Below are 13,473 nucleotides of genomic sequence, written 5' to 3'. Positions count from 1 at the left end.
AACTTTTCTTCTTCTGCTCCTCCCCCGGTGCTCAGAGAAAGAGCAGAAGAAGTAAAACGGGGACTGACCCTTTTCTGCCTTGCCATCAGGCTGAGATGTCCTCAGGGAACATCAGAAACCATCACTCAGCTGTGGACGCTGATAGCTCCGCCCACTCAGGGAAGGAGAGGCCAGTGGGCGCGCTCAGAGGAACAGGAAGTATGAGGACAGCGAGGAGAGGAAGCAGAGGGCAGAGAGCCGGAATCAGAGCGGTGAGGCTGGATTCTTCTGGAAGCCATTGATTAGTTTCTCATCAATAACAAACAAGCGATCACTGATTGGTTATGTGTTTATGCACCTGCAGGGGGTGGAGCCTAACCGAGGCACAGGTGGAGCAGCTGAGCGTCATCAGTTGGAAGTGGACGGAGAATCGTACCTGACCCGGCTGTATGGCCGGGCGCCGTATGAAGGTCTGAGACGGACCCTGAAGAAGAGTCCGTACCTTCGCCTCAGCTCACCTGCCTCACCACTCGGAAGGAAGCCCCGCCCCCGACTAGTGGAGAGTGTCCGAGGTCAGAAAGTCAACATCAGTAAGTGTGATGGTAAAGGTTGACCTGTGGGCGTTGTCAAACATTCTGCTCTGCGTCTCAGGTGTGAAGCTGAAGTCCTCCAAGACTCAGACCAGCCTGGCCCCACCCCTCACTCAGCCCCAACCAATCATTTCAGCCCCTCCCTTTGCTTCCTCCTCACCTGGACGATCTCACATTTTCAGCTCATCACACCTGACCTCAGGTCACTTTGATGACCTCAGCATGACCCCTGCAAACAGCTGCCCTGTCGCCATAGCGATCCCACTGGGTCAGTAACATAGTAACCTGTTTCTGTAAAGGTTAAAATAAACATAAACAACAGTTCCAGGTCAAAGGTCAAGTATAACACACACAACCTTCCCCATGCAGGTCCACCCCGGATGGACTCCAGGTGTGAGCATCCTCAGGAAGTGACATCAGCGCTCGCTGCCCCTCCAACAGCCTCTGTGGGCGATGAAGCACCTGACCAGGTGAGCAGCTTTGAGCCTCTGAGGACTTCAGTCAGTCAAGGGTGGAGGTGTGAGCTCTGACAGGTGTGTGTGTGTTCACAGCAGCTCCTGGAGGCAGAACAAGCTCCTCCCCGTGCTCCATCACACACGATTGACATCATCGAAGGGAACGAGGAAGAAGTGGAAGAGGACGACTTCTTCCCTGGAACTGACTTCCTGTCTGTTGTTGATGTTGTGCAGGTAAGCCCCTCCCCCTCCTCTGTGCTTTAGAGCAGCCACCGTCGTCTCATAGGACGGCCACTTTAGTCTTCAAGTAGTATAAAAACAAAAAAATGCCCACAAATACTTCCTGAAATGTTTTGTTCCCTCTTCACTAACTGAAGCCTTTCATTGGACGTTTGTTCTGTGCACACGTGGCAGCACTGCTGCTGTCATTGTGTTCTTAACTAAATCAGACATAAGTAAACACGTGAGTTTGTGACTCTCACTGAGCTAACAGACATCCCTCAGCATGTTTGTGCTCTCTGCTCATGACATATTCCATCATTTTAAAGAACTTATTTTAACATCGTACTCAACAAAAACAATTCCTCCTTAACAAAAAAGTCACTGCATTCGATTTCTTCACGTCAACATGCAGCCGCCAGGTTGAGACCTCTGCTGTAGACTGTCAGTGTTTTCAGTGAGGCTGCAGCGCCACCTGCTGGACGAAAACAGAACAGCAGCAACTCAGAGCGAAGAAGATGATGACGATGATTGCTATTACTATTCATGTTTTTGGACACATGGAGACTTTGATTAATTAATCCTTTGGTCTCATTTTTCGTTTTTTCTCAGTGATTTCAGTAACATCTGATTTATATCTCGATCCTTTATCCCGTCATTTCACTGATTTTCAGTTGTGATGTTTTTTTGGGGTTTTTAGACTTTTAGTAGAAATCTCAGAAAACTTTAAAAACTGAGCCGCTGTTTCAGAATTTTGGGGTTTTTACAATTTTTGGAAGGTTTTCAGTCATGAAGAAGGTGAAGATGTTGTGTAGAGTTTTAAAATAATCTATTGACTCATTAATATTAATGTCAGGCACATGTAGGTTACAGTGCCGTGCAGAAATCTTGAGCTCAGGTGTAGTGATGTCACTGAATAGTGAACCTCCTCTCAGCAGGAGGTCAGCGTGTCGGGTGAGGAGGCCGTGGAGCTGGACGGGGGTCCGTCTCCCCCTCCGGTCCTCTACCAGGGTCCCATCTTCCCTCCCCAGGCTCCCTCTGCCCTCCCAGCCCAGGATCAGGTCCCCGTCCTGGGCACGGTCCTGCAGCGGGACGTCCTGGAGACCCGGCTGGTGGAATGGTGAGAAACCAGCACGAACTCCAGACCGTGGAAACAACGCCACATTGTCACCATTTTGGTTTCTGTGTTCAGGGTGGAGCAGCAGCTGATGTCCAGGATGATCTCAGAGCTGTACTGGCCCCCGCCTTCTGACCACGCCCACAATAGCGACGTGGACCAGTCAGATCCAGAGGAGCGCAGCGTCACCTCAGACATTGGTAGGTGTACCTCCTCCTGCTCCTCCTCTTCTGCTCCCCCGCTGCTCCCTGACTGTTTGCTCCTCTGTGTGTCTGCAGTGGAGGCAGCAGGAGACGCAGGCCTGCAGCTGTTCGTGGACGCCAGCGTGCCCGTGGACTCTGAGTTAATCCGGCAGCTGGTGAACGAGGTTCTGGCTGAGACTATCGCCCTGATGCTGGGCCAGAGAGACCCGCTGGGCGCAGGACCAGACCCGGCGCTGGAATCAGCAGGACCAGCAGACCCTCAGGAGGTACGGAAACTCTGTCGTAGCGTCGTAGCGTTAAGCCCCGTCTCTGAAGGCCACCGCTTCTCTTCCAGAACGAACCGCTCCCATTGGTCCCCACACCGGAACCAACCCCACCGCCCAGCCCGGCCCCGCCCAGCAGAGAGACTACGGCAGTAACCACACCCCTTCCATCAGAACCGACAAGCCCGCTGAATAAGGAGCCTCCTCAACCAATCGCACCACCAGGTCTTTTGGTGACCTCAGAGCTCGTAGCCACACCCACTCTCAGCCCAGAGCCCACCCCCTCTGCAGAAAGCCCAGCTACTGTACACCAAGCCCCGCCTCCCTTCACTTGGGAAGAAACTGAGCTTCCATTGGATGAGGAGAGACTGGTGGAAGACATAACCACACACAAACCACCTCTGTATGTCCAACACACACACACACACACACACACACACACACACACACACACACACACACACACACTTCCTGGTTCATTAACACGTTTCTTCTCCTGCAGGTTGATGTCAGTAGCGGAGGAGGAACCTCCTCTCTCTTCTCCTCACCCTCCTCCTCCTCCCTCCCTCCCCCCTGCTCGCTCCCCTTCTCCTCCTCCTGAGGCAGGACCGGCGTCCCCCTCCACCTCCTCCGAGGAGTCCAGCAGCTCCAGCACGGTGACGGCCGGCACTGAAGCAGCTCTGAAACACATCTCAGAGGGAGAGCTGCTCATCAGTGCCAACCAGCCGGCAGCCATGACAGGTACCATCATCATCATGTGTGTGTTAGCAGAACATCTGTAGCCTGCAGGTGTGACTCTGTGCTCTGTTTGTCTGTCAGGGGGCGGGGCTGTGTGTAGCTTCAACAGCTCTCTGCAGGAGCTGCAGGATATGGTGAGGAACCGCTGAGCAAGGCACTGCTGGAAGCTTAGCACAAGCTGAATATTAATATAATGATGTGCCCCCTCCAGGACTTTGACCCCCCCAGTGAAGGACAGGTGAAAGGTCGCGACCTCCTGCGGGCCCTGCTGACCAAAATGGAGCAGGGAGTCACACAGAGAGGAGAGAGGCCTCAGCCCGAGGTGAGCCTGCAGGCATCAGAGTGCATGTGAGAGGCACCACACCTCAGCTTATGACCTCTGACCTCGTATGTCCTTAGGGCTCCTGGGAGGGGGCGGACGGGAAAGTAAGCTTCACCCACAGCGGTCAGTCCGGCTCACCTGGACAGATCAGTCAGGCTGCAGGTACGCCTGCCTTCAGACGACGCTCAGGGACAAAAACACAAGTTTTGTCTCGTTTAACACAACAGAGCCACTCACACTGTTCTCATTCAGACACCTCCAGGTTTTACACTCTCACCTGGCTTCAGTCAGAAACTGGCCCCGCCTCTGATTCACCTCTGACATCACTCTGTTTCCATTCCCTGCAGATGTGTCAGAGGTCAGCTTTGAAGCCACCAATCAGGGCTCGTTTACTTTGGGCGACCTGACGGGGGAGCTAATAGGTACACTGACCTCTGACCTCCACACAGAGCTGTCGCTGTCTCCTCCTCCACACCTGGAGAACACACACACTCCAGGACAGGTGAGACACACAGACACACACACACGTTGGCTGTTTTCGTGTGTTTTAATTTTTATGCTGATAAGTGTGTGTGTGTGTTCAGGTGCTGCTGGTCAGGACGTCCAACAGTCACACAGGTAAGAAACACACCTGTCTGTGATTCTTGAATGATTTGTGTGTCTGCTGTTTTTTTTTTTGTTTTTTTTTTTAGCTGAGATCACGGACGCCGCGAGCTTGGAGCAGCACAGGAAACATCGTCAGCCGATAAAAAGTGAGTCACTTTTTATCGGCTGACGATGGAGGAGATGAAATGAAATGAGCGAGTTTGGAACAACATTTGAGGAACAGAAACTGACCCCAGGTCAGCTGTCCACATACTTTTGGTCACATAGAGAATAAAATGGCTGCTCTTCATCGTGTGAGCAGCAGGGGGTGTCAAGTGTCCACACAAAAACCAGCCCGAGTCTCCCAGTGGGCTGCCCTGGTTCACTGCCCAGTGAACCAGGGCAGCCCACTGAGACCTGTTTGATTCCTAAAGATGACATCAGACACAGGAAACACCTGACAGGTAGATCAGTATGAAACTGACCTGCTGAGAGCCGCAGCTGTTAACGAGATCAGGTGACTCCTCACTCTTCAGCTTTTATTGTTTTAAAGTTGGAAATTTGGTGATGCTGATTGTAACACGACACAAACACCGCATCACGGCGGCGAGACGCCACCGAGGCGTCCCCGCACGGCGGCACGGTGCTCAGGTCGATGTTACATGACCAGGTGTTCTCTTATTACATCTGGAATTTGATCACATGGGTCACGGACGTCGAGCTGGGGCGCTCTGAGTTGGGTGAAGTGTTTAAGGAACAGGCTTCTGTCTGACTCCGCCTCCTTCGGCGAGGTGTCAGGTGGTGAAGGCAAACTTTTTAACGGGAAGCTGAGCAGGTCAAACACTCGCTCTGAGGAAATGGGAGCATGTGGGCGTGTACTCTTAGCTTTAGATCTCAACAACGAGGCAGTTGTGACATCATACAACCAGCGCCTTACAGGAACCAGAAACTGCTGCGGTTCACTTCCTGTGAATGAAACGTGCCTGAAGACAAGGACGAAGAACATCAGCCTCTCTCTTTGTGCTCTGGTTGTCATGGAAATATATCACAGCTGGTGTGCGCGCTAGAGATGGACCGATCCGATATTACGTATCGGTATCGGTCCGATACTGACCTAAATTACTGGATCGGATATCGGAGAAAAATAAAAAATGTAATCCGATCCATTAAATATCACGAAAGCACCTCACAAAACTTGCAACACGCCGTAACTCACCTCAGAACGTTAGCACGTCGGAGCAGTATGCATCACGTGATAGAGCGGCTGTGGCATGCGGGACCTGTCGGTGGTCTGGATAGCATTTGGAGCTTCGCTAGCAACCCGGCATTTCATCTCCGACAAAGTTATTCCCGAGAGAAGTAAAGCAAGTGTGTAAGTCCATCTCTGAATGTTTGTAAAGCATTCCTGCGTTAAGCTTAACAAGCGATATATGGAGCGACTGCCTCTTCTTGCTGCTACTTCAATCATGAAACTGATCAATGATCAGCTGATCGGCTTTTCTGTCGCGAGTCCGTCTCTCTTGTTTGCTTTTGGCCCACTTTGCGCCAGAAAGAGCAAACCAGTGGCTGAACAACAGCAGCACGTTTAAGCTTGATCAGCTGTTGTTAGAATGTATTTAATATTACTTTCTACTCGAGGATCTTTTTCTACGTAGCTGACGCTGGTAACTGTGCAGGGGCGGATCTAGCAAAGTTTAGCCAGGGGGGCCGATAGGGCATTAACTGGGAAAAGGGGGCACAAAGACATACTTTTCTTTCTTATTCTCATTTAAAATGTCTAGCTTTTATTAAATAATTATCTGACACCCAAAGTTTTAATTTGATGTAAAATGAATAGAAGTCAATTACTGTATATAGTGACTATTAAGTCTAATATATATACCCTAGTAAGCTATAGTACTTTTTCCTTTGGGAAGGTACCATCTGTGCAGTCTGCAATTTTGTTGAAGAAAGATGTTGAATCTATTTAATATTTCTTGAAAAATAATTGATTTCTGTGCATTTTTTTCACACTGCATCAAATTAAGGTTGATTACGTTGATTAAGCATCATGAGGTGGAGCGTGAGGGGTGGTTCCCTATTTTTTATTTATTTATTTTTGTTGTTGCTGGGAGTTGGAACCCTATTAGTTAGGTTGCTTAATATTTACGCTAAGTACTCTTTAAAATACCAGAATAGGGAGGATGGTGTAGGTTTAAGTTTATTAGATTGATCAGTATTGCTGAACTATGAAATATTTTTTTTTGCATACAGGTATAACAGAATAGCTTTAGTGTAGTTGTTGTTTTAAACTTGAGTATGAACTTATACAAAATGCAGCAAGATATTTAAAAAAACAGTTTTGTTGATTAAAACACACTATATCGGATTCATATCGGTATCGGCAGATATCCAAATTTATGATATCGGTATCGGACATAAAAAAGTGGTATCGTGCCATCTCTAGTGCGCGCAGGCTTCACCGACCAATCAGAGCACGTGTTTACATACATCTGTGCGTGTGAAGGTTCGTCAGGTCCACCTTCGTCTCTTTAATTAGAAGATGCTCAGTAACCATGACAACGGAGGCATGTGTAGTAGCGATGGCTCTGTCTTGATCGCCATAGAGACGCAGGCTCATGGGCCACTCGCTCTGATTGGTTTATCTCTGGACACCGTGAGAACAGCTCTGCATAACTCAGTACATAATAATCCTTCTGTGTCTCGGCTCATCTGCTGTGTGAAACAAGCAGTCTTAGCTCCGCCCCCTTTAAGGCAATTAAAAGGAGCGTTTGAACGGCGGTCGGGAGGAGCCGTTCTGTGACATCACACAGACCCCTGAGTGTTGAGAGCAGGCAGCGTCGTTACTGTCCTCACACTGAGCTCATTGTCCTGTTTGAACGCCCGTCCCAGCGGCAGGAGTCATGTGACAGGAAGTGAGGAGCAGCAGTTTCACAGAGGGTTCGATTCAGTGACTGAAACAAAAATAAATCGTTTTCAGGGACAGGAAGTGAGGCGTCCAGACCTCCATCATGGCGGCTCCTCCTCACAGTGAGCTCAGTGTCCTGCAGCTCCTCACACCGCCTCCCGTCTCCCCGTCAGAGCTCCTCTTTCATGCTCCTCCCTGCTGGAGACAGCCGCTCAGTGTGTCCCAGAAACCCACAGCTGCTTTTCCATTCCTGGTGGCAGCTCAGGGTCAGCGAGTTCCTGCTGCTCTCAGGCTTCAGACTAACCTCATGAGCCGAGCCGGCAGAAGGAAACGGACGCGTCAAAGGGTTTCTCGTCACCTCCTCTTCCTCGCCTCGAGCGCGCCATAATGCTCGGCTGTGACCTCAGCGAGCCTCTTTCTCCTTTCACAGTGCTCTGATGTCAGCGCGTTATGTAAACGCTTTACTCACTCAGCAGATATGAACACTGCAGCTCCGAGTGCTGCCCCTCTGCAGGCTTCCAGAGCTCAGCCAGTCAGAAGAAGGCTAGGTTAAAGGGGGGAGGAGCTGAGGAGTTTATTACTAATGGAGTCATGCAAAGCTGCTCTCCAGAATAAAAGATTCAGCAGGAAGAAGTTCAGCACATTCAACAGCGGGACGAATCAGAGTTCTGTTGTTTACAGTGCTCCAGTATAAACAGTAATAAAAACAGACAACACACACATATACAAAATATACAATATACATATAAGTCACTTACTAATAAATATCTGAATAAGAAAGAAGAGCGTGTGCAAAAAAGGTGTAGCTATGGCAGTAAACAGTGTGTTGGGTGGAGGAGTTGTACAGGGAGCCACAGGCAGGAATGATTTCCTGTGTCGTTCAGTGGTGCATTATGGGTAATCTCAGTCTCTCACTGAGCGTGCTCCTGTGACTGACCAGCATGTCATGGAGTGGGTGGGAGGTGTTATCCAACATTGTCTTTATCCTGGACAACAATGGCCTCTGCAGCACCACCCTAAGAGAGTCCAGCTCCATCCCCACGACATTGCTGATCAGTTTATTGAGTCTGTTGGCATCAGCAACCTTCAACCTGCTGCCCCAGCATGCAACAGTGTAGAGGAAAGCACTGACCACAACAGACTCATAGAAAATCCTGAGCGTTGTCCGACAGATGTTGAAGGACCTCAGCCGCCTCAGAAAATAGAGACGACTCTGGCCTTCCTGTAAGTCCAGTTTATTTTCAGTGTGTACTCCAAGGTATTTATAATCCTCCACAATGTCAACACTGACCCCCTGGATTGAAACAGGGGTCAAGTGTTTCCTGGTCTTCCTGAAGTCCACTATCAGTTCCTTGGTCTTTGCCACGTTGAGCTGCAGATGATTCTGCTCGCACCACGTGAGTGTAATAACGGCAAGGTGGGCGGGCCCAGCTTCCTGTGTGGACGCAGCTGAATTCATCTTATGTGTTTGTATCTGCAGCTCGACAGCAGGAGGAGGAGGGAGGAAGCAGGAAGATGGGCGTCCACCTGCCCGCCGTAAGACCTCCGGAGGAGGAGGAGGTGATGGAGGCGTCGGTCAGTGCGGTGGCAGACTCGGATTCCTCCACCAGCGATGGTTTTTAAAAAGAATATTTTTATATTTCAACTCATTTCAAATAAATAAAGTCTGATGGAAACCAAACAGATGTTATAATAACTTCATTTTTAAAATTTGCTCACAGCAATAAAAGCTTAATGCTACACTTAACCAAAGAAACAAAAACCCAAAGAGACACGTGAACATCTTAATCAAACACCATCCTCTTTGAGTTTATTCTCTGAGACTCAAATAATGTTAGATATACTTCAAATAAAGTTTCACTAACCCGGGCAAACAGCAGCTAATAGAAGCTAACAGAGATCCCAGCTAAATAGCAGCCCTTACAGACAGCTCAGCATATGTTCAACAGCTGGTCAGCAGTGAGCTTCGCTGACTCGCTGACTCGTATCGGCTCCTTTCACAAAGCGTTACAGCCCCCAGAGTAAATAAAGATGGACGCCTCTCCCCCGGCATAGACAGCTGATGTAAACGGTACGATCATATTTAATGATCATATTTAATGTTTTTGATCTCTTGAATGACTAAAACATGTTTAGCCAGGATTATGCAGTTGAATCTGGAGAGGCGGGGCCTTTGTGTGAGTCAGAGTCCTGTCAGCGGGCGTTCGTAGCCTTCAAAAAGTTCCCGCAACTTCTTATCGGACAGTTAGAATGTGTGCTGATAACAAGCTGATGGTTTTTAACTTCTCACCTGTAAATATAAATGTGGCACAGCTACCGTATGTTGCTAACATGTGGAACTAATGTGAGGCTCCATAAAACGCCATTGCTGTAAAAACGCTGTAAGAACGCAGATGACTCGACTCCTCCATTCAACGGCTCCAGGGGAAGGGGTAGGAAAACAGATCTACTGCCATCTAATGGTGAAAAACATTTGTACAGTTTACCTTTAAAATCAAATTACATAAATGCAGCGCCACCTGCTGGCCACGGAGGATTCGTGTCACATCTGTCATGGAATTTAAAGAGCGATAGTTTGACTCTATTGCTTTTGTGACATGACGACGCTTAAAGACGTAAACCAAACTCTCCAGGTGTCGCCTTCATGTGAAAATGTTTCTTTTTATTAATTTTTTTCCGCCTGTCCCGTTTGGTTCTTTGGCCATCAGAATTATTGTCTAAAGGCGAAGAAAGATGCCCAACGGATTTACTTTACCAGATGGACCATCCCGGCATCGCCGTATTGGAAAATGTGTTTCTTTGTATTTCACCTTCACGGTGAATTTCACTCATCAGTCATTCGAAATCACAGAGTCAGCCTGCAAGTCCAAACCATGGGAACATTTCCTATTACACAGCACACGCACACACACACACACACTCAGCAAACACAGACTGTGTTGCAGATAAAAGGATGATGGGGAGGAAATGGGATTAGTGAAGCAGCGAGGGAGACAGTGAGACTGACACTGACCAGGGCTCTCACACACACACACACACACACACACACACACACACACACACACACACACACACACACACACACAGATCTGCAGGGGCCTCTGGGTCATGTGGTAGCAGACTGATCCTGACAGTGTGAGGAATCCAGCACAGAAAACCCCGCAGGAAGCTGTTATTTACGACAATAAGAGCTCAGCGATAAAGTCAGCTCTTCACAATAAAAGCTGAGCTGAAAATACAGAAATTTGTTTTATGTAAACGAAATAAATATTTTATGATTTCATCAGAAGTGAAACGATCCTGACAGTGTGAGGAATCCAGCACGTCTGCTGGTGTGTGTGAGAGAGAGTATCGATCAGGCTGATCAATCGGCTCTCTGAGGGTCCGTGTGTTTGTGTGACGATCGATGTTCTCAGAAAGAGGCTTGAACTCTGTGCAGGTTTAACTAAGCTGCAGATGATCAGCGAATCTCCAGCCACAGGAAACACACATACACACACATACACACACTGCTTCTCTACCTGCAGTCGTGTTTCTGATTGATCAGCTGAGCCCTGACTCAAAGATCTCATTTCGCAGTTAACGAGGCTGAAGTTCAGGTCAGCTGAGAAATAATCAGAAAAAATGATTTTCTGCAGGGATTAAAGACAAACATGAGAGCAAGGATGCTTCGAGTGCTGCACTGAGCAGAACAGTGTGTGTGTGTGTGTGTGTGCGCGTGTGCGTGTGTGTTACTGATCCATAAATATGTACAGAAACTTTCATGGAGCTGCGTTTGCTCCTCTGGTCCTGATCAATATTCCATCCTGTGTTTTTTTTGTTGTAAAACAGAAGTTTGTTGTCATGACGTTCAGCTCCACCAAAGCAGAAGATGAGATGTCATCGTGTGGTCATCGTGTGCTGCCCTCTGTCTGGAGCTCTGATGGTTAAAAATTAGTTTGTCTTGTAAAAATCTGAGGAACTAAAGCTCATCGACAGATTGTCTGAGCTGACTGAAACTGGGGCTGTCCTTCGCAGGAGGCGGGGCTCAGGACGGCTTAAGGAGGTTCTCGTGACCTTCAAGATGTCTGAAGTGCTCCACCTTAGAACGAGCTGGAGCTGAAGATGTGGATGATTTGGACGTTAAAGTCTGCATCCCCCTGAGGACTCCGGGAACCATCACCAGGTAACACATGCAGGGTCGTCAGGGCAACGCATCACTTCCTGCTCCCCCATCAGCAGCTGGTCCCGTCCCTTTAAACCTTCAGGCTGAACCTGAAGGAGCACCGTTCTGCTGCCTTTTTGTGTTCCCGTACCCGGCTCAGCGGCGTCTTTGAGCCTGCCGGCTCGCCTGATTGGTCGACAGGTGACAAGCCGATTAGTTTTTTCTAACAGGACGTTTTGTCCCGAGCTGCAGCAGAGAGCAGGCTCCAGGTTTTTAGGAGGATTTCTGGGTCTCAGACTCAGCAGATTACTTATTCCTCATGAAAAGGCCCGACGCCAGGACATCACAGGAGCTTAACAGGAAGTCGCTGCACAGAAGAACAAAGGCTTCTCAGCGCAGCGTTGTTAGACCTCTGATTGGTCAAGTGTAGCGTGTCCTACCACAGGTCAACTTCACCTTCACGCTCAGCTCGCTCCACCACGACAAACCGGTACGCCGTCCACATCATCCACCCATCATCATTACCTGTGAGAGGAACACCTCACACGCCATCATAGCCCCGCCCAGTCTGAGATAAAGGCCACGTTCTGGCACTGTGAGGTTTCCAAGACACTCTCCTTGCCTCGCTACACTTTGATGATTTGTTTTATGTTGTCTGATCTCTGATCAGCTTCACGAGGTCTCGGCCTGTCAGACAGTGAGTGACTGCCGACCGTGGTCAGCAGGGGGCGCTGTGCTGTGAGCGCCTCCTTAACGTGTTAATGAAGCATGACCTCATTAGCTGACTGAGAGTGTTGTGACCCAAAAACCACACAAAGGACCTCTCACTGTCTGTTCAGCTGTTTGCAGGAGAACAATAAAGATTAGTCAAAGTAATGACGCGTACAAACACGATTTCAGCTCTCAGCCACGCCCCCCGCCTCTGCAGATGAACTGGTAGAAAAATAAAAGCTTCTAATAAAAAGTTTGGTTTTGGTAGAACTTGTTTGTTGTTTGCAGTTATTTCCTTTTTTAGTGACAATAAATTCTAATGTAACATAAAAAATAGAAACTAAATGTTTCCATTTTGTGGTTTATTAAAACCACGAAGCGGTTCTAATAACATCGCATAGCTGACGGCTTTAGGACCTGCGGGAAACCGTCAGAGAACAGACCGGCCTGAGTTGCAGCGCATCATGCCAACGATAATTAACATGATCAGGCAGGAAGTGCCCTGACTCCGCCCTCCAAACTAAAACCCCATGCTCGGTCCGATGTTAAAATAAAAGCCTTGACAGTGGTTCAGTATTTTTGCTGCTCTCGTCTGCAGTCATTCGACTCCAGTCATAAGTTAAAAACTCGTTTCTGCTGCAAACAGCTGAGCAGAGATCAGGACAGCAGACACAAACGTAAATGATAATAAATTCATATTTCAGCATGCTCACTATCCACTGGGACGGTTTCTCTTTTATATGCTTCATTTCCTGAAAAGGATCGAATGTGTTTGTAGTTTTAATGAACTTTATGACTGATATTATTGATCATCTGTCCTGATGCTCATGTTGATGACTGTGTTTGTTCATATTTACTGTGACGATTGGGCCTCGTTTCTCTACAGAGGGTTGTGCGGTCAGCTGAGCGCACCATCCGCTCAGAGCTCCCTGACCTGCACTCAATCTACAGCAGGCGGTGCTGGACCAAGGCCAGGAAGATCGTGAAGGACCTCAGCCATCCCAACAATGGACTGTTCTCTCTGTTGAGGTCAGGAAAGCGATTCCGCTCCCTGAAGACCAACAGAGAGAGACTGAGGAGGAGCTTCTTCCCGCAGGCGATACGGTCTCTCAATCACACCACCACACAGTACTGACCCACACATATAGTTCTTACACACACACTGGACATTGTTTTCACTTCATCACTTAAATCACTTTAAGCATATTTGCACTGCACAAGACATAATGTGGATTGCAC

At 48.6% G+C, this 13,473-nt stretch overlaps 1 protein-coding gene across 5 annotated transcripts in view; it reads left to right on the top strand.

The window, feature by feature from the left end:
- kiaa0586 (KIAA0586 ortholog) overlaps positions 1-9,060 on the top strand; it is a 34,087-nt gene extending 25,027 nt beyond the window's left edge. For 2 of the 5 annotated variants that reach the window (XM_012924318.4, XM_014410126.4), the window contains exons 11-26: positions 36-251; positions 344-551; positions 631-837; positions 939-1,039; positions 1,121-1,258; positions 2,179-2,363; positions 2,436-2,560; positions 2,639-2,829; positions 2,898-3,229; positions 3,329-3,567; positions 3,646-3,698; positions 3,776-3,886; positions 3,964-4,048; positions 4,234-4,388; positions 4,471-4,504; positions 8,860-9,060. In XM_012924318.4, coding sequence (XP_012779772.1) covers positions 36-251; positions 344-551; positions 631-837; positions 939-1,039; positions 1,121-1,258; positions 2,179-2,363; positions 2,436-2,560; positions 2,639-2,829; positions 2,898-3,229; positions 3,329-3,567; positions 3,646-3,698; positions 3,776-3,886; positions 3,964-4,048; positions 4,234-4,388; positions 4,471-4,504; positions 8,860-9,002 — 2,523 coding nt within the window. In that variant the 3' untranslated portion in view covers positions 9,003-9,060. The remainder of the gene's footprint in view (positions 1-35; positions 252-343; positions 552-630; positions 838-938; positions 1,040-1,120; positions 1,259-2,178; positions 2,364-2,435; positions 2,561-2,638; positions 2,830-2,897; positions 3,230-3,328; positions 3,568-3,645; positions 3,699-3,775; positions 3,887-3,963; positions 4,049-4,233; positions 4,389-4,470; positions 4,505-8,859) is intronic. The other 3 variants (XM_012924321.4, XM_012924320.4, XM_012924319.4) reach the window with 3 other exon arrangements.
- The last annotated feature ends 4,413 nt before the right edge of the window (positions 9,061-13,473 follow it).

The sequence above is a fragment of the Maylandia zebra genome, linkage group LG19, assembly GCF_041146795.1.
Source record: "Maylandia zebra isolate NMK-2024a linkage group LG19, Mzebra_GT3a, whole genome shotgun sequence".
Taxonomy (NCBI): Eukaryota; Metazoa; Chordata; class Actinopteri; order Cichliformes; family Cichlidae; genus Maylandia; species Maylandia zebra.
This window is presented reverse-complemented; position numbering and strand designations above follow the sequence as displayed.